The sequence below is a fragment of the Protopterus annectens genome, chromosome 5.part0, assembly GCF_019279795.1.
Source record: "Protopterus annectens isolate FY-2018-M chromosome 5.part0, PAN1.0, whole genome shotgun sequence".
NCBI lineage: Eukaryota > Metazoa > Chordata > Ceratodontiformes > Protopteridae > Protopterus > Protopterus annectens.
The window spans coordinates 903,764,456-903,786,971 of record NC_056735.1 but is presented as its reverse complement, the minus strand read 5'-3'; the positions used below and the strand labels follow the sequence as shown (position 1 = coordinate 903,786,971).

The window sequence follows — 22,516 nt, the reverse complement described above, 5'->3', positions numbered from 1 at the left end:
AAACTTACCTTACCCACGCTCTAACCCTAACTCACCTAACTCGCCCCAACCCTCACGTCCACACAATCGCACATTTACCTGAACCTGACCCGTAACTTTCCACCACAGAGCTGAAAATAGTGAAGTGACAGGAAAGGACAACTGAATTCTTTCCCTAGGAAAGAATTTGGTTTTATGAAACTTCGCTATTTTCAGCTTTTGCTTATTAGGGGTTGATATTAGAACATTCGAAGTTCTGAAACTTTGATGTTCTAATATAGACCCGTTTATATTCTATGTATATATAGTAGCAACAAAAATTCTGTAAATAACATATTTTGTGAAAAATTAAAAAATAGAATGACAAATAATAATTACACAGAAACATATTTTATTAATTCTGACTAATTAAATGCCATATTATGAAATCATTCTAAATTTTCTTAAACGTTTTATTATTACCTGCCTAATTTCTTTTGTTTTTATACCATATATCAAAGGATTTAATGTTGGGGGTATAGTAATATACAGAGCTGAGAATAAAACACGAATGTAAGCTGGTATTTTGTTTTCTAAAATGGATCCGACTAATGTGAGTGATGTGGACAGATAAAATGACAAAATGAGAAAAAAATGAGAGCTGCATGTACTAACTACCTTGTCCCAAGATTCTTTTGATTTCAGAGTGATTACAACTTTCACAATCATGTAGTATGACAGTCCAATCAAAGCTGTTTCAAGGACAATTGCAAAGAGTAAAATATAAAGAGAGGCAATACTTAAGGAACTCTGGGCACATGCAACATTGATGACAGCAGGATATTCACAAAATACATGGCTTAGAGTAGTTACTCTGCAAAATGGTAACATCTTAACAAATATAATCAGAGGTACTGCAATGCAAAAACCTTTGGCTACAGCCAATAAGCTTCCTTTTAATACAAAAGTATTTGTAATAATTCCTGAATATTTCAGAGGATTGCACACTGCAGTATAACGATCAAAAGCCATTAATAATAGGATTGCTGACTCCATACTAGCAAAGAATAAAATAAAAGCCATTTGAGTAAAACAAACATCCAGCTTTATAGCTTGTTCACCAAACCAGAGCAGTACTAACATTTCAGGCAAAACAGTAACACTTATAAGAAGATCAATGACTGTTAAGATGGACATAAAGTAATACATGGGTTCATGGAGACTTTTTTCTGTAAAAATTATTAAAAATACTGTTATGTTGCCAAACAATGCCACTAATAACATGATGGAGAAAGGAACAGAAATCATGTACTGCAGATCTTGAAATGCAGGAAAGGCAATCAAGAGAAAGTCCACATCTTGGTTGCTGCTCTTGTTTGTTTCTGCCATAGCTGATTGCACAAATAGATATGGTTCAGTCTTCATTATTCTGAAAATGAACATTTATACAAGAGGTTAGGGAACAGCATACATAGTCACATTCTGTATTTTAGAGTTATTATCCATATATCGGATTGCTTACCTTACCATAGCAGAATAATATATAAACAAGATCAGCCACATTTACAGCCTGCACTGTTAAAGAAAATATATGTTCCCCTACTTTACATTTGGCTTGATTGTGCCCAGGGAAACATTAGTTTATGCTTGCTCTTTGGTTGGTGCCTCTGGTTAGCTTCTGGCTGCACTGAGAGCATCACCGTGCTGCAGGTCTCTCTGTTGGCAACACTGACACTGTTCTGGCAGTGCTCACCTAGCCTTCTCTTAACTCTGTTATGGACTTAGCCAGCTAGTACTCAAAGTACTGGACAATATGGAGGGCCAGCAAGTTTGCCCCCTTCCATCACCAGCCTCCCAGCTCCTGTTATCTTAAGTCAGTGACTTCCTTATGTTCACTGATAATGCACTACAGTTTAACAATGAAAACTCAATCTCTGAAAAGTGCAAATACCTAGTTAATATTTTGGTACCTCTCTCACCAGTAACAATATGCAGGAAGCATGACACAGTCACAGCCTCATTTTAACCATCACTACATTCTCAAACAGAACACATAAAAATATCATATGATGGTGCCATAAAGAAATCCATGCAAAGTCTTCCTAGAACTTGTAATAACAGACCTCAGCAGAAGCCTCTCTACTCGCCTAATCCATGTACACCTATGTCAGTGGGTCACCAACAGACAATCTGCTCTCAATCAAGTGTTCATAAACTAGCTTCTTACAAAAATGTCTCAATGAATTGTGACTCAGTTGTTAGGTATTCAGATTCCACACCCACCAGACTGGTCAAGTGCAGGGTTACATTAAACTGCCTTTCAGGTACCAGGATCACAGATCTTACAAGGATCTATGAGACAAGTATGACCCTAAAATGGTAGTGTTCCATATGAGAGTGAATGACCTTGACACATAACCTTGTAGGAAAGGCAGAGAGACATGTTGAAGCTCTTTATGCATGTGATGTATGCAGGTAAGCCTCTGGTCATGTATGGAATCCTTCCTTTATTAAAATGATGCCCAAGTATAAAGAGAAAATGATGGGCTTTAACAATTGGTTTAATAACTGGTGCCATTCTAAGGTGCTCCAGCATGTATCAGTCTAGAATTAGATGATTGATAGTCATATCCGTTTTGCAAGAAAAGGTGTAAATTGCTTGTTCAAGGGTTTCTGCCTACTAGCAAAAGTCTTTTCTGACTCTTAGAGCCTTTTTAGGCAGAGCCCATCTAATGGACATCCCAGCTTAGCAGATACCTTTAACCATAAATTGAACAACTTTAAGGAGTCTGTTATCAACACCAAGAGTCACAATAATAAACTGCCTGATCTTGAGACACTCCTTTATCTGGAACATGTCCATGTGCAATCACAGAGACTTGGTTTAAATAAAAAGAAAGAATTGACTCCATACCTGCATTTTGTACCTACCATGTCTACAAGCCTGATAGAAACTGTAGTGATGTCTCTATATATGGCAGGGACCAAATCTCATCCAGACTGATGCACAGAGACCCACATATTCAGCTCCTCGAACTTCACTGTACAATGGACATGACAAGCATCTATTTTATAGCATGCTAAAGAACTCCCTCCATGTCCTCAAATCATCATGTTATATTTTTGGAAGTTTTGAAAGAAATTCCTATAAGTGCTAACTCCATAATGCATTTGTTTATTTAATTTTGTTTACTTGGGGGTAGAGGCACTGATCAGAGCATCAACAATAACTGGCTGAACTCAGGTTGTATGTAACAGCAATAACATACAAATGGCACAAGGACTCATTGAGGTAGTGAATATTGTATAGAAATTAAGTAAAATATAAAAAAAAATGTTGGTGTTAGTATTCAATACACAGTAAACAACATTTGAAAACAGATGAACTTACTCTATAAGAGAAAGATAGATAAAGTAGTTGAGGAGGACTGTTTGGAGGAGAACACATAAAATAGAAAATGTGTTGAGTGCAGTTATGGGATTATGTGCATGTTTTAATTCTATATGACATCAAGTACACTGCCATAGACAGGAGTACATATACCTTTAACATATGGTATATCCAAAGGTTTTTGGATGCAATTAACATGAATTCCTTGGATCAGACACTGATCCCACTAGAAGCCATAATATTCTTGATCTGGTCCACACAAATATTGCGCCTACTCCCTCCATTTCCCTAGTAACTCTTTTACCAATTAAGTTGAATCATAAACTTGTGATGTTTACTGTCAGAGCCACCATGTCTCCTGTAATAAATGTCTCCATGTATAGGGACTTTAAAAAGGCATACCTTATACAATTATATGGCTCCGTATTGAAATGTCAAGATCAAAAACACAGGAGAAGACACAGGAAAAGAGAGAATCTTGAAAATCTTTCTTCTCATTTAAACTTTAGAGAGGCAAGCCCTCCTGTACCCTCCATGTGGAGGAAAGTTCCCCATATCCCACTGAACTTATATATAGCAACTCTGAGATTACCATACTTCAGTGAAAAGGGAATATTCTAACAAATGGCATCACGGACTTGGTAGATACAAATCCGATCTATCTGCCATTCCCTCTCCACATTTTGGGACTCGCTGTAGTGGGTATCAACATTTCAAATGGTTAGTCTGTTTCTAAATTTATCATTGGCATCACCAACATTGACACAGAAAAAGCTGCCAGCTTCATTAAGGAGTGTTGTGCCCTCTTAAACAAATGCATAGCTATAGTAGTCTGAGCTGGAGCCAAATACAACAGTAAATTTAAAAGTAAATCCTATGGTTGTCTACCAACATAAATCAACTTTATAACAGTAGAAAAACTCCTTAAAATGTACAATAACGGTAGAACTCCTCAGAATGATTATAGTACAAAAAATATCACCAATAAACTGAAAAGCACTGTATTGGCCAGTAAAACAACCAATGAGCAGAGATTAGTGTCTGAAGTAAAGGATAATACTACTCAGGTATAACAGATAAACTCTGTCAACTAGACATCAATCCATATGTTACCAGATGGGTAGCAAACTGGCTCACTGATAGAACCCACCTAGTCAAAATAGGGGAAGCCATCTCAAGCAGTTGACCTGTAATGAGCGGTGTACCCCAGGAATTGGTCTTGGGGCCTTTGTTGTTTGGGATATACTTTTCTGAGGTACCAGTGGGCTACGGCTGACCAGGTTTGCAGATGACTGCAAGCTAGGCACTGTCATCAATTCCCCTAGTGATGTGGACATCCTCCAAGAGGATCTCACCCAAACAAATGACTGCTGCTATAAAAATGGCCTCAAACTGAATGCAAAATATACATCATCATCATCATCCCCTTTGGGGAGAGTGATGTCCCCACAAATTATCACATTAATAACAAGGTCCTAAGCGTGCAATCAATTGTGAGGATCTTAGGCACCCAGTTTGAAAGTAAACTGACTTTTGAACACCATATTGCCTCCATTGTACGGAAAGCTTTCTACATGGTTCACCTCATTAGTAGGGGTATCTCATCCAAGGACAAGGTAGTCATAACATCCCTTTATTCTTACCTTTTAAGACCCATTATTAAGTACAATGCTTCTTTCTGCATGTACTTCTCAAAGCACATGCAACAGCTGGAGAGACCACAGAGGTTCCTCACCAGGAGAATCCAGGGCCTCAAACATCTACCCTACACATACAGGCTAAAGGCCCTGTTCCTCTCCTCAGTCTCCTACATACTCCTTAGAGTTGACCTCTGTCTGGCATAAAAGGCACTCTCGACCCCGCATTTATGGGGCTGCTGCATATCTGCAAGTCAAGCTCCACTCGTGTAACCCACACGCGCAACCTCAGTCTGGTCTGTGACATCAGTAGGACTTGGAGTGACAGATTTGTGTACAAAAGACTCCTCCTTCTGTAGAATAGACTCCCACTCCATGTCAAGCAGAAAATCTTGTTAACCCTTTTTAAGCGCAACCTGGATAACTAGATGGGGAACAAAAAGTACACCACTGGGATTTCCCCTGTGTCTCTGCTGGACAGAGGCATTGGGAGCTGACTTGTCATAACATGGGCTAAATTCTTGGCTAGGCTTGTAAGGGCCTCAGAGCCACTAGTTTAGTAACTTTCTGTGATCCTATGATCCTATGATAACCTCAAGTTCTGTTCTAGTTATGTAAATGACTCAACATTGCTATAAACCTTTCATTAATGGGACTGTCCTTCAGTTGCAATGGCATTGTAAATATACTAACAAATGAGTTCACTGCAAACTTTACTTCTAAAACTCCATTTCAAACACTACTCATCCCTGAATCCCATATGCCCCTTATCATCCCTTAGTAACATATTCTTAAGGTGTTATCAAATAGCAAAAACACTTCCTTCATGGGCTCAATAACAAACCTCAGTGCTTAATTATCATGCTCTCTCCAAACCTCTCCTTAAATTCTTCAGCCTATGCTTAGCCATAGCCCATGTTCTCAAATCATAGGAATCATAGAAAATTCAAGGTAACGGCGTATTAACTCATTACATCTGAGTGATGCCTCCAGCTGCATCTGCAGTTAAGTATCCAAAATAAAACAAGCTTGATATTAGACTACATTCGGTATCTAGTACAAAACATAAATTCTCAGTAAAACAACAAGATACCGAAACACACAGCCTCAGGACAAAATATTTATTTCAGAGTAAGTGCTTTCACAATAAAAATAGCTTCATCAGACTGCCACATACAAAATCAATTAGCCTAATATATATTCCTTAAACCAATCAACAAAAGGCAATTAGTAATGTCCAGTGAAAACATCCATCCATTTAAAATATAAATAAAACACACACAAAACACAATTAAGCAATAATAGTAATAATAAATTACAAGCCTGTAATATACTTAGCCACAGACCACGTTCTCAAATCATAGGAATCATATGAAATTCAAGGTAACTACATATTAACCATAAACACCTTGGCATTACCTACCATAAACACCTTGGCATTACCTACCCTTAGAATGCATCCCACATCTTGACCCAAATTAGGGTGAATTTGTAAAAAACAATCCAATTATCCAGTTTCCATTTGAAGGATGATTGTGTATCACACTACTTAATTTGCAGATAGACTCTATTGGAGAGGTGGGCATGTGCTTTGTGATGAACTTATTAATCTTATGTGTTTTATTTAAAACCTTCCTAGTACACTGCTGTAATGATGCTCTTCTTCAAGGAAGGCCCTAACATGGAAAGGAAATTGTAGACCAATCATCTTTATAACTATGATCTGTAAAGCTATGAAACACATCACAACTGGTCTCAGTAATTATGATATCAAGTTTCTAATTAGGCTTGACCCACAGCAATTTAATTTTATCAAAGGGCTATCACACCCATTAAATCTTATTAACTTCTCCAAGACGGTCACATAAGATGTCAACAGTGGCCATGCTGTTCTTCCAGCTTAAATCAATCTGATCAAACCATATTTCATGACAGAATTGTAAACAAACTATCTGGCTTAAACAAGGATGTTTGCATAGTAAGATAGTCAATTAGCTGAACAGAACCCACATAATTCATGGGTTGTATAACTCTTCGAGTAGTGTTAAGGTAATAGTGGTGTCCTGCACGGGTCTATACAAGGCCCTCTCCTGTTCAGCATCTATCTCTTTGATCTCAAAGCTGATATAGAGAACCTAAGGTTAATAAAAATTTGTAGATGACTGCAAACTGGCTGTAATCATTAAAACACCCTTGGATGTCTCTACCTGACTGAAAGTGATTACCTTACTTAATACCTGATGTAAGGATATTCAGCTTAAATTGAACCCTAAAAATATAGTGATGTTTCTTTCAGAAAACAGCAATTCACCACAACCCACATCATAGTAACTAAATGAAAAATGTTAAAGTTCACTTGGTCTATTGCTCATTTTTTTAAGAAAGTGAGCTATATTTATGGTTGTATGACTGGTAGTTTGTGCAAATGACTACTGCTGGTGTAAAAGGAATTTTGTAGGACTGGGACTTTGTATGCAGGTGTGTGTGTGTGTGTGTGTGTGTGTGTGTGTGTGTGTGTGTATTTTAGGGTTACGGTAAGGGTTAGGTAAGATTTAGTGTTGTCAACAACAAAAACAATGAGTGACAAATAATGAAGTTGAACCTGGTTTGACAAAAATAATCCCTGAAGGTCCAGGAGGCTCTGGTCTGGGTGTTATGAAAAAGTGGGAGAATTCAAGAATGAGGACTGCCATTAATCCATTTGCTACGGTAGGCAAAAAAGTTACCATACCTGATAATCCTGATGCACAGGATTTATGTACAAAATTGGAGAAGTTAATATTTAGAGAGACAGCGGTGTTTTACAATATTGGTAGTCTTGAAAGATACACGGAACTAGACATCACACCTCGTGGTTTAAGATCAGTTAAGAACCCTTCTACACCATTTGATCTTAATGATGAAACAGATCAAACGTTTCATGAACGCTGGATAGCGGCTGCACATCGGTGCAGTGTTGAATGGGTTTCAATTTTAACTGAGAGAGATAACATTAAAAAAGATAAACTTGTGAATGAAATGAAACATGTATGTGATCAGCTAGTGAGCTTAACTTCTAATACCACTTTGGAAAATTTCCTGGTGGGTATAAATACTAAATTAACCAACTATGAGAAAGATCTTATTGATCGTAAAAAATATAAGTTAACTAGAGATATCAGAGACTATGAACACAAGAGGGCGTTTGTGTTCACTAACAATCAAAGAATTAGAAAGAAGGCTGTTACGTTCCAGAGAGGAAATCCGGTGTCTGAAGCGTATAAAAGCAAAGGCTTCCTGTCTGGTGAAAGTGGCGCGTCATCGTGGGAAGAAGATGATAGAGAACTTTCCTGAACTGCCAGGACGTCGGAAGGTTTCAGAAGACATTCTCGAATTTCAATGGACAATATCTGAACACCAGGAAAAGAGGCTGGAATAACTCAGAACGCCATAGAGACTCGGGCGATGGACATTTTAAAAGAGGTAGATGGGCTTGAATTTAATAATGAAACTGTAGTTAATAATTATGTAATTAATTTGTCCAATTATGTGTTGGATAGTGTTGAAATGGGTATTTTGGAAAAGGGGCTGAAATTTGTTCCTACCTGCTTTCCAAAAAAATATGAATTAAAAACTATTTCAACTATTTCGTAAAATGAATCTTAGAGAATATTTTTGTAGACATACCTCTAGTCTTTCCACTAATGTTAACAGCTCTACTGTGGAAATATTTAATAGTGATGTAGAGAGTGATGAGAGCTTTTACTCTTGTACATCAGATAATGAGGATATAATTAATGCATACAGCACTTTTAATACAAGTAGGTTAAAATCTAATAGCTCTTTTTTGCTCCGTATAAAAATGCATTATTTCAGAAATTTGAATGTGTATTAAACTTAATGGTGGAAAAAGAACTAGAATGTTTTTTGAAACAGATACATCACTATAATTTGACCAAAATAGAGTGGAATAAATTACGAGCACTTAGTAAGAATGAGAACATAGTTTTTAAGCCCTCAGATAAAGGGGGAAAATTGGTCATATTAAATGCTTGTGATTATTATGAGATGTGCATGAAACATCTTGGCAACAAAGATGTATATCTTGAGACCGATGTAACGTATATAAAGAAAGCAGAAATTGACTTTATGAATTTATTACAGAAAGGAATCAGGTTACATTATTTTACAAAGTCTGATGTTGACCAAAAAATAATTATTAAAAATACTCAAATGGCAAGATTTTTTTGTCTGCCAAAGGTACACAAAAATTTAGATAGCCCTCCAGGCCGTCCAATTGTGTCAGCCCATGGCTTTTTTACATATAACATGTGTACTTTATTACATGAAATATTAATTAATAAAGTTTTGATATTACCTTCCTATATTAAAGACTCTTACGACTTCCTTCAAAATATTAAAAACATATGTTGGGAGGAAGGAATGTACTTTATTACTGAGAGAGTCTATCTACAAATATCTCCCATTTTTGGGGATTAGAAGCTATTAAGTTCTTTTTGAGTGATTGTCCTAAAACCCACTACGTATTAGAAATGGTAGAATTTTGTTTAAAAAATAATGTTTTTGAATTTAATGGTAAATTATATAAGCAATTAACCGGAACAGCGATGGGAGCAGCATTCGCTCCAGCTTATGCTAATCTATTTATGGGGATGTTTGAAAATGAATTTTTATATAAATTACATTTTTTTAATACACATGTTATAAAATATTATAGATTTATTGATGACCTTATTTTTATTTGTAAAGATGGTTATGAAATTTCTGATCAATTTATACATAAGTTAAATATTAACCAATATGGTATAAAATTTGGTGATGTACAGATAGGTTCTGAAATTAATTTCTTGGATATTTCTCTTAAGGGTGTTAAAAACCAGTTCATACACACCAGTATACATAGAAAATTTGATGAAATTAGTTGGAAAATGTGTGGGAGTAGTTGTCATCCGATACATACTTTAAAAAGCATTCCCTTTGGAGAGTTTACTAGAATAAAAAGACTCAATTCTGATGTTAATTTAGCTTTTGATGAGTCTCTGAGAATGGCTAAGTTATTTATTAATAGAGGTTATGATGTCACTGCAGTTAAAAATAGTATTATAAAAGTGTTTAAAGAGAGTTTTCATATAAAAATAAATGATGGAGAATACAATAAACACAGATATAATAAATATATAGCAAATGAAGAAAAAATATTTTTTGTGACAAAATATACAAATTTCTCTAATATTATGAATGAATTAATTAGACAATATTGGAATGTTATTAAGAATGAAGTTGATTCCTTAAAAAATATTAAATTGATTGTTTCATACAAAAAAGCTAAAAGTATTAGGGACTTTCTAGTCCATAGTATCTTTAAACAACCTAAAATTTATGTAGTTAATAATATGAAAGAGTTAGGAACTTTTCCATGTGGCAGTTGTTCAGTGTGTAAATATATAGTAACTGAAGTAGAAAAAATTAATGGAAAAAATTTCACTGTTAGGGCCAAATATACATGCAGAAGTAAGGGATTAATTTATGTTATTTTTTGCACATGTAATAAATATTACATTGGTGAAACAAAGAGAATGTTGGCAGACAGAATAAAAGAACATGTTAGAGATGTAAAGAATAAAAAACTAACTAGTCCCATTGCAGAACATTTTAATTTATGTCATGGTGGGGATATTAGTTGTATGAAAACAAAAGTTTTAGAACATGTACCACTTCATTTTAATAATGTTGATTATCAGAAAAATGTACTAAGACAGAAGGAATCTGTTCTAATCATGAAATATGGTACTTTGGTTCCGTATGGTTTAAATAAGGAATGTAATTGGCAAAGCCTTATTTAAGGCTGTATCTTTAAATTTTTCAGTTTTTCATGTTTTAATTGAATAACAGTTTAATTGAATGTAATTAAATGTTTTACAAGTGTATATAAGTGGTTTTTTAGTGACTGTTAACTTTTTACTCTAAAAAGGCTGTTGGCGGCTAGAGACTGAAAATTAACTTTGTAAATATAGTGAAGCTTATTAATAAATTTATCCAGACTTTGAAAGTAGAGCTGGGACTCACTCATTGTTTTTTTTGTTGTTGACAATATAGTTGGTTCTTTTTCCTGTTGTTTATTTTAAGATTTAGTGTTGTTTGGGTGTGTGGGCATGCATACATGTTGAGTGAGCCATATTGTGTAGTGGCAGAAATACGGAAACTGTTTTTTTAAGGTAAGATGAATGGCTACAGTTAGGACCAGCATTGGGGTTAGCATGCATTACTAAGATGGAATAGTAGGATATGTTGAAAGTTTCCTCTCCGTCGATCATCAGGTGCAAATGTAATCACAAAATCCTTCTACTTTGCACAACTAGTAGACAGAGGTATTTCCTCCAGATCCGGAGATGACATTGTTCCTCTGTATTCAGCATTGATCAGGCCAGTTATTGAGTACAGTGCTCCCTTTGGGATATTCCTTATTTTATACATCAACAACTTGAAAAGCCCCAGAGGTTCCTAAATAAAAAAATCTCTAGGCTTAATAACCTTAATTATATTGAGTGAGTGGAATTCCTTTCCCTATACATTGTGTCTTTATAGACTCCATTGGGGTGATTTGTGTCTAACTTGCTGTGCCAGTACAGATCTGATGATTCTTGACCACCTATATCTGAGTAAGTCAAATGGTATAGCTAACACTAGAATGTGGGATCTGCATCCTTCATCAGTAGATAAACAGAATGCAATGGACAGATAGTTTCATTCTTCAGCACCTCCCCCTTCTCTGGAATAAGCTTTGCCTTCAGAATAAGCAATGCAATTCAACATCTTCCTTCAAACATAACCTGGATGACTGGATGGGTACTCTGACATTTGTGCTGAAACAAACTGGCCTCTCCCTCCTTGAGAAAGGAGCTAAAGCCTGAAAGTGGATATTGACAGGCCATGCATGGTCATTAGACTAAAATAGCAATGAAACTCCTATGAAACCTAGTAAAAATATTCTAATATAAAAAAATAAAACTGATCTCCAAAAGACACCAGTATGTCAGTGTGTAAATAAAAAAGCATTATGGAATCAATTATTTATTTCCTGTTTCTTTAAGATGCCTGTGTACCTTGTAAGTACAAACCACTACACAACACAGTATCACTAGATGAACCCATCGACAAATCACACATTAGACAGTTACACCACTTCTTGATTTTGTCTTCTCACATAACACTTACATGAGCCATCTCCTTGGCATTTAACTCTTGCAGTGCCATTGCACATCATCTATGCACTCCAAAGAGATTTATTTTGATATTGCACATTTAAAGTCTTGATAAAGGTTTTAGTGTCATATGACATCTGAACACTGCATTTTTTTATTCTGTTCTAGAGATGTGAATTACAGGCCATCATCTTGAATTTAGAGACTCTTTAATCTGAGTCCTGAAACATTAAAGAGTAGAGGATCCTCACATCATTAAAGCAAAGTGCATAACTCATTGTTACACCTAAAAATCATTCTTGCAGGATGGTAAGCCCCCATTGTACTCACATTATAGGGACTGCTCTCTCACACCGCACTACTTATGTATACTAATTTTGAGATCACTGTGTACCTTTGGGAAGATGGAGTAAGTAAACATTTCCCTGAAATTACACCTACATTGTCAAGTCTGAGTTGTTGTTTTACAAGAAACGCAGAGAGTTAAAGTCAAGTTACTTAAGTTACTTACATCTCCAGTAAGACTTGTTTATTTGTTGTTGTACATTTACGTCCCTGGTGCTGGTGTTTGAAGAACCACTGGTTTTACAAATAAATAGAATGTGAAATATAAATGTTTCTTTCTTAGTTCAAAAGTGAGAGGTAGGTCACACTTCAGAGCAGCCTGTAGGCTGAGTATAAGAAGACATGTACTAATCTAACAGGCCATTTGCATAATATATGTACAGAGTTCTAAACTTGAAATTGTGATTACATGCAAAAAACTGTATAATACTTGCATAATAATTGCTGTGCAAGAAGTAAGCTGGAGTTGCAATAAGAAAATATGTTGGCTAGGTGTGTGAGGTTGGTGTTAAATGATGCAAGTTTCACTGTAGAAGTATAGAAGATGGAAGTGTAAATATGGCAAAAGGGGGAGAGATAGTAGAGATAGGTGGAAAGTAAATGTTAAGACAGGAGAAAATTAGTCAGCAATTGAAGTACTATAGGCACAAATTTGGAAAAGCAGAGTGCACGGTGATGTTACTAAAGTAGACAGTATGTACGTTAGTGGTTGGTTGAGGTTGTTAATATTACTGGGGGGGGTGAGTGAGGAGTGAAGCACAGGTTGATGAGTAATTGGATGACTCTACTGTACATGGATGTCTTACAGATCTCAGCAGAGAGTGAGTCTCATAGTTTGCCTGCCAAGATAAAGAAATGCATGTTCAAAAAATGAGATTGAATTCTTTGTACTGATGAGCCCCAGGGCATGGTTCTACTATAAATGACTGAGTTCCACAAAGTTGATTAACTTTAAGCATTTTGCAAGGAGGCAAGTCTCCCCTGCACTCACTGATGTACCAAACTTATATAAACCAGTTGTATGGTTCCACCAACTCAGAGAAGGGAGCAGTCTCTCAAAAGAATATAATCATTAATGTTGCACATTTAGAAATCTGTGGGCAAATAAAGCTTGAGAAATGTCACCTCAAGCCACTGTAGATGAAACATTGGTCATTGTTGGCTAGTGCGTGAAGCTGATACGGGGTATCTTTGATGACTAGTGTGTTCTTGAGTAGGGTGGACGTTCACTGTTGAGTGCTTTATGAATAAAGCTGAGCAGTAGTACATTTGCTCAGCTCTCTCCTTTATGGGGAGGTGTTTAGCTGACTGGAATGTAGTAAGAGTGCTATTCTATTTTAAGAGAGACTGACAAAAGTCTACAGATTTTCAATGAGATGGTTTGCAAAACTTTGAGGTTTTCAGGGTAAACAAAGGTCATGGTAGGGCATAATCTTGCTGAGGTTGAAGAATACTTTTAATGACAGCAATCCTTTTTGGGTTAGAAATTGATATTTTGAGTGTGTTAATGAGTGTAAAGTTTATGTTTGTTTTTATGCTGTTGATGTCCATGGCCATGTTTAGGTTGAAGACCAGGTTTAAGCCAAGATATTAGAAGGAAGTGACACTGTATGAGTTATGTGTCATATGTGAGGGGATTTGGAATGTATGACAATTTGTTTAGTCTTACTGGAGTGCCAAAAAGCATTGGTTTTGTCTTCATGTTGTTCATGGTGACTTAGTAGCCATGACTAAAGATTTTGAAGGGTGTTTTGAAGTGCTTGCAGCATAAATGGATGAGATTATAGCTTGTTACTTTAGACTCCTGGATTTTTTCTGCATGACCACTTTTCTCCATAGAAAATCTCTATCAACGTGGTTTCTGTCTGGCAGTGGCAGCACTGCTTTTTTCATATTTTCACTTTTCTTTCATGTTTATGAAATTGTGGAGTTTGTATGTATATATGTATGTATGTATGCATATATATATATATATATATATATATATATATATATATATATATATATATATATATATATATATATATATATATATATATATATATATATATATATATATATATATATATATATATATATATATATATGTATACATATATATATATATATATATATATATGTATATATATATATATATATATAGTGTGTGTGTGTGTGTGTGTGTGTGTGTGTGTGTGTGTGAGGTTCTGGGAAGACCACTCCCTGAAAAAAAAAAAATTTTTGCAACTTAAGATGCATTCCTAAGTAATAATTAACAGACTGCCTGTATACCTATTGACAGTTCAGAAAAATGTACTGTAGCTGGCCCTAAGATAAATAATTGGTTTAGATCAAATTCTGGATATCATATATCTAATTGCGTAGAAAATATATACAATGCATAATCAGACTGCTTATTGTCTATCAGGAAGAATTATGTAAAACTATAAAATCATATTTTTTTGCAAATAGATTGATAGCTAATTTTGCTTTTTTTTTTTGAAAATCTATTCCTTACACATATGTTGTCAAACATTGCAAATCTCTCCAACAAGTTTTAGTCACATAGATGATTCATATGTGCTAGGTAAACTGGCATGTCTAAATGAAAAGCAATGTGTTTGCTTATACATCACTTGACTGGGTAGTCTGTAATAGCACTTGTAGTACTTACTTAGCTAGTGGAAGTGCTTATGTGCATATCGACCAGCCCCTTGTTTCACATACTGTATTAAGAAAGAATAAATGTAGTTACTATAGTATGGCCATATCCTGATTTGGTTTATCAGTTTGGACAGCCCTCTAATAATTTACTTAATCATGGTTTTCTGAAAGTAGCTTTTTAAAACAATATATGCAATAATTTGGTAAATTAATTTTCCTTACTTGACAAAAAAGAGTGGATGAAGAATTTGTTCTGTGTGGGACCTTGCTTATTGCAAAGATGTCTGTGCTGGTACGTTTCACTCCAGATGATTACATTCAGACTGCAACCTCAAAGGATTATCTTCAACTAAAATAGAATATACAGTGTATATCATCTGTTTTAGCATTCTTCTTCCTCCTGTGGAAATCATTAGTAAACATGAAGTTTCAGTACCGTAACTAAAACAGACCAGACTTCCATATCACCAGCAACAGTCTCCACCTTTTCCTGTGGGATCTCCAGATGCTCACTTACACGCTGAAAGCTATAATCTCACCAATGTGTCCTATATATGCCATGGGGCCTTCACTCAGTGGGCTGTATCTGGTAAACCTAAAGTAGAAGAAATATATCCAAGCAGCTAAAGGTTGCTGAGTAAAATTGTAAAATAACCAAAAAATAACAAAGCTTCCACCAAGGCCAATGTAAGAAACTAGATGAAAACTTTATTCCACAGGATAAGCGCTTTCACACAGTGCTTCATCAGATCCACAAAGAAACATTGTGGGTGTACATATATATAAGGAGCATTACTCAATTAATCAATTAAGATAAATACCAATTACTGATGTATACTCCATTTTTTCAAGGCAGGTTTTAAAGGTACAGTTAGATTCAGACCTGGCAGCTTATCTGCCTGCAGTCTCAATATCCATTTTGCTTTCACATTCTCCAACTTAACATTAAAATCTCCTTTCTGTTTATTAACATGCAGAATTTGCAGAACATAAAATACAAAAGAATGACCAGGAGCCACTGAAATATGCTTATCTAGGGCATTTAACAAATTAATGCATTTAATATCTCCTATATGCTGCAAAATGCGCTCTTTCAACATTCTAATGGTCTTGCCTATATAAAAGGATGTACAGGACTTGCATCTAGTCACATATATCAAATCTTTTGACCTGCAATCAGCATAGAAACATGGTTTAAAGGTGTAATCAATAAAAGGATGTTGAAATACCAGCTCAGTGCCAATGTATATGTAAGCTTTACAATGCCTGCTTGCATATGCCCCCTGATGATCAGATAAGGGTAAAGGAACACGAGATGTTTTGTAACATAGCTGTTGCTTCAAAGAGGAATAACTTCTGAATGTATAACTTGGTTTAGAACCTGCAAAATCCTTTACCTTATCATCAGAAAACAAAGCTGACCAAAACTACTTTACAACTTCACATACTTGTTGAATATTATTGCCATACCTTAAAGATAGTCTGACATTAGTGGATGCAACATCCTGCACATTACCCTTATATGAAGTGTAAGTACGATGGAAATAAGGTTTACCATTGTCATGGCGCATAGCAGCTACAGTGTTAAAGGACTTATCTAGTGATTGCTCATTATAGCCTCTAACTAATAACTCATCGTTCAAGTTAAGCATTGCTTCATTACATTGCTCACCATTTGTATGCAAGTGTGACATGCGCAGATATTGCCCTTTGGCAATGTTCCTAAAAATGTGCTGCAGTTGCATACTGCTAAAGTGCAAAAGTGCATTCTTCCTGCATGCTTTTCTATGTAGGGAACTAGATAAAACACCATCTGCTAAAGAAATCTTTCCATCTAAAATGTCAATACATGTACAATAATAATTTAAAACAAATCTAAAACAAGTACTAGTGCACTGAAGATATTGCACAAATCTCTTAAGATCTAATTCTGTCCCATGCCACAAGACAAAAATGTCGTCCACAAAATGCTTGTAGTACAGAAGGGTCCGAGAAAATTCATGTCCAAATAGGGCTGCTATGCACTCCCAGTCCGCCAACACTAAGTTGGCATAACTGTTAGTGCATGGGATCCCCATGGCCACTCCCATCTTCTGCCTATAAGCTACCTTGTTATATAAAAAGACATTATTTTCCAATACAAGCTGATAGGTTCATAGGTTCATAGGTAGGTACTAGGCTTTCTGCCCAAAGGCATTTACAAGCCCAGCCAGAATGTGTTGGCTTTCGCCACCCCCTTAGATTAATTCCCTGTGCCTCTGTCCAGCAGAGCCACTGAAGTGATCCCCAGGGTAAACTTTCTATTTCCCATCCACTCATCAAGGTTTCTCTTGAAGAGTGTTAGCGAGGAGCTCTGCCTAATGTAGATTGGAATCTTGTTCCAAAGAATGGGAAGTCTCTGGGACAGGAATCTATCCCTCCAGCATGTCCTATTTATGGTTGTGGTGAAGTTTAGATCCCTAGAGCATGCGGCATGAGGGGATATAGTTTTCTTTAGATGAAGCATGTCCATCAATTCTGGGTTGGACATGACCTTGTATGTCAGGCAGAGATCACTTCTAGTTAGGCGGTATGCAATCAAGTACAGCTGGAGTTTTTTCAGTCGAGCTGCATAGGGCATCTGTTTGAGGCCAGTGATCCTCTTGGTGAGATACTTCTGTGGTCTTTCTAGCTGTTGCAGGTGTCTTGTAAGGTACATCCCAAATGGGGTATTCTACTCTATGATGGGTCTGATGAGTGGTGAGTAGAGGGGCACAATGACCTCTTTTGATCTGGATGCGAACCCTTTTGTGATTAGGTGGGCCACATAGAAGGATTTTCTAACCACTTTGGTAATGTGATTATCAAAGGAGAGATTACTATCTACTTGGGTCCCCAGATCTCTTATTACGTCTTCCATATTTAGGGGACTACTACCTATGTGGTAGTTTGTGGGTACTTTATTTTTCCAAAGGGGATGACTATGTACTTTTTGTCATTTAGCTTGAGGCCATGATTTTGACACCATGTATCCGTCTCAGTGAAACCCTTTTGGAGGATGTCTGTGTCAGCCAGAGAGTTAACTATAGCCCCTAGTTTGCAGTCATCTGCAAACCTAGCCAGACATAGTCCTCCTGTGCTTGCCTGTACCTCTGAGAAGTATATGCCGAACAGGAGGGGCCCTAGGACTGAGTCCTGAGGAATGTCACTTGTAACCGGTTTAGAGTCAGACCTTGCTCCTGCAACTCTCACCATGTGGGTTTTGTCCGTGAGCAAGTTGGCAACCCATCTTGTGAAGTAGGGGTTTATGTTTAGGCTGGTGAGCTTGTCTATAATACAAAAATGGGGAATGGTGTTGAAGGCCTTTGCGAGGTCTAGGTAGGCTGTGTGTACCACCTTTCCCTTGTCTATAGCCTTGGTAACTGTCTCAAAGAAGTCCACCAGGTTTAGGAGGCATAATCTGCACTTAATGAAGCCGAACTGGGTAGGGTCCAGTGTTTGGAGGTTCCCAACGAATATGTTAATGAGTTTCTTGATGATGCGCTCCATAGCCTTGCAGACCAAGCTAGTCAGGCTTTTAGGGCGGTAGTTCTCGGAGTTTGTTGTGGCTCCACCTTTTGTGGAGCAGAATAACCGTTGCTGTGTGCCACTCTATGGGTATGTACCCTGTGGAGAGTCTGTGTTTGAACAGTGTGTTTAGGTGAGGAGTTAGTTTGTCTTTGAGCTCATGTAGGACACAGCCTGGGACACCTTCTGGTCCCTCTGATGCTCTGTGTTTGGCTTTGGAGAGGGCTATTTTAACCTGAGTGTCTGTGATTTCAGGGGCTCTACATTCTTCTAGTATGGTTATGGGCCCTTTTGGGGTGAGGGGGGGGTGAAGTTTGCACTGAACCTGTCTGCCAGAATGTTGGCGATATTGGTCAGCTCCATTAAAGTAGCTATACATTCTATTAATTCCAATGAATAGACAGTCTCCTCTCTCAAAACATTTTTTAGAGACACTATCCCAAAGGCATGAGGTATTATAGTAAACAGTGTCTGTATATCCATACTGACAAGAAAAATATTTTCAAGAAAGGGGCCATGACTCTTAGAAAATTCACCTAGACTACTCAGGAAATGTTCAGTATCTTTTAAAATGGCTGTCGCCTTACTTAATGTTTTTTTTAACTGTCCCTTTATATAGAGAGAAATAAATTCTGTAGCCCACCCCCTACCTGAACCAATTGGTCGTAGGGTGTGTCTACAAGAGATTTATGAACCTTTGGCAGGCCATGTATAACTGGTATCATGGGCTCAAGTACTTAAATGATATCATATAATGCTTTATCAAGGGTTTGTTCCATTAACATTTCATATAAACAACTATGTATATTATTAATAATACAGCATAAATGATTTTCAGTAACAGGTCATATGTGGAAATATCTTTAAGCATTATAGTCATACATAAACAATATTTAATGGCATCAAGAACCACAATAGATCCCCCTTTATCAGTCAGGCGAATGATTAATGCTTCATTAGTCCGTAATTCATGTAAAGCTTTAAACTCAGCATGCATCATATTATAAAAATGACTTTTACTCATATCAGTAGTAAAAAGTTCTTTCTCAACAGTTTTGTAAAAAGTCTCAAGAACAGGAGGTTACTGTGGTACAAAAGTACTTGCTTGTTTATGTGCAGCAAAAGCAGTAGGGTGCTCCCCAAACATAAGCTTAAGAGCTACATTCCGCATAAATAATTTAATGTCAAGCAACACATCTTCAATATGTATAGACTGGGAGCGAACAAGGCTGAGCCCTCTATTAAGGACACTTACTTGCTCAGATGTAAGGCAAACTGAAGATAAGTTATAAATTAATGAAGAGGTCTCTTCCTTGCGCTCTTTTCTATTGAATGCTCATTCTCTTGGCACGGTTTCTATTTCTTTCGCCCGAAGCTGTAATTCCGCCCCCTGCTCTGCCTATGTAGTAAGCTGAAGGGGGCAGGAAAATTTAAAAAACATTATCAAATGATGAAGAGTTGAATTCTTTAGGTCTCGCTCCTGCAGAAACATGCGACTGAGATAGAATATTAACAGTTGCAACATCGGCATTCAAAACCCCAGAAACCAAGCTGGAAGCCAATTTGTCAGCTATACTAATAGATGTCAAAACAGGCTACTGACTAGAAATAGATGATTGTTTAAACTGTTCAGCCCCAGGTATAGGCAGATGTAGCTGTTCAGCCCTGGAGGGACGGATTTGATCAGTAGGCACATCAGACAGCCGTTCAGATCCACGAGGCCACACAAAAATATCACTGTTCTTAAAATCTGCCAAATCTCTGGCTAATTTCCTTTTTTTAATCATCTGTTGCCTATCATCATAGGCTAAAACATTCAGTAAGACATTATCAATTTCAGCCATATACAGAAAATAAGTATACTTGGTAAACAATTCAATTTGCAGATTCTTTAGCTTCAATTCTTTTTCATGTGGAGCAAAAAACTCATTGAGGAGCCTCATATAATTAAAACTTAATTCAACATTATTTGCCATTGCTTCAATAAACTAGGGTATGTATTCCCATAAGTGGGCATGAGGATGACCTGCAGGTCCCTAGGTATGACTTTATGATGAAGGCAGGCCTCCATATGGAGGCACTGCCATTGCAAACATTTCAACTTATACAAGTCATTCTCAAATTCTTTAAGTAAATTCTTAAACATACCCCAGTCATCAGGCTCAACATTTGATACTTCCTCAGAGAAAACACAACCCAAAAGTGGGTTAGTCTCTAATACATAAAGTTGTTTAAAGCAATGCTGATGGGTTACTGCATTACAACATTTCCTGAGTAGTCTAGGTGAATTTTCTAAGAGTCATGGACCCTTTCATGAAAATATTTTTCTTGTCACTATGGACATACAGACACTGTTCACTATAATACCCCATGACTTTGGGATAGCGTCTCTAAATTTTTTTTTAAGAGAGAATACTGACCAATCATTGGAATTAATAGAATGTATAGCTACTTTAATGGAGCTTGTATTGGAAAATAATGTCTTTTTATATAACAAGGTAGTTTATAGGCAGAAGGTGGCAATGGCCATGGGGACTCCATGTGTTAACAGTTATGCCAACTTAGTGTTGGCGGACTGGGAGCGCATAGCAGTCCTATTTGGACATGAATTTTCTCAGACCCTTCTGTACTATAAGCATTTTGTGGACAACATTTTTGTCTTGTGGCATGGGACAGAATTAGATCTTAAGAGATTTGTGCAATATCTTCAGTCCACTAGTACTTGTTTTAGATTTGTTTTAAATTATTCTTGTACATGTATTGACTTTTTAGATGTAAAGATTTCTTTAGCAGATGGTGCTTTATCTAGTTCCCTACATAGGAAAGCATGCAGGAAGAATGCACTTTTGCACTTTAGCAGTATGCATCCGCAGCATATTTTTAGGAACATTGCCAAAGGGCAATATCTGCGTATGTCACGCTTGCATACAAATGGTGAGCAATGTAATGAAGCAATGCTTAACTTGAAAGATGAGTTATTAGTTATAGGCTATAATGAGCAATCACTAGATAAGACCTTTAACACTGTAGCTGCTATGTGCCATGATAATGGTAAACATTATTTCCATCGTACTTACACTTCATATAAGGGTAATGTACAGGATGTTGCATCCATTAATGTCAGACTATCTTTAATGTATGGCAATAATATTCAACAAGTATGTGAAGTTGTAAAGAAGGTCTGGCTCCTTTTGCTTTCTGATGACAAGGTAAAGGATGTTGTAGGTTCTAAACCAAGTTATACATTCAGTAGTAATTCCGCTTTGAAGCGACAGCTATGTTACAAAACAGCTCATGTTCCTTTACCCTTATCTGATTGTCAGGGGACATATGCATGCAGGCATTGTAATGCTTGCATATACATTGGCACTGAGCTGGTATTTCAAAATCCTTTTATTGATTACACCTTTAAACCATGTTTCTATGCTGATTGCAGGTCAAAAGGTTTGATATATGTGGCTAGATGTAAGTCCTGTACATCCTTTTATATAGGCAAGACCATTAGAATGTTGAAAGAGTGCATTTTGCAGCATATAGGAGATATTAAACGCATGAATTTGTTAAATGCCCTAGATAAGCATATTTCAGTGGCTCCTGGTCATTCTTTTGTATTTTATGTTCTACAAATTGTGCATGTTAATAAACGGAAAGAAGTTTTAATGTTAAGTTGGAGAATGTGGGAGCAAAATGGATATTGAGGTTGCAGGCAGATAAGCTGCCAGGTCTAAATCTAACTGTACCTTTAAAATCTGCCTTGAAAAAATGGAGTATACATCAGTGATTGGTATTTATCT

The 22,516-nt window shown here is 36.5% G+C and overlaps 1 protein-coding gene across 1 annotated transcript in view; it reads right to left on the bottom strand.

Annotated features, from left to right (window-relative positions):
- Positions 1-399: 399 nt before the first annotated feature.
- LOC122802288 (olfactory receptor 52K2-like) overlaps positions 400-22,516 on the bottom strand; it is a 94,908-nt gene continuing 72,791 nt past the window's right edge. Inside the window, exon 3 of the mRNA XM_044071937.1 lies at positions 400-1,387. Within this exon, the coding sequence (XP_043927872.1) occupies positions 400-1,387 (988 nt within the window). The remainder of the gene's footprint in view (positions 1,388-22,516) is intronic.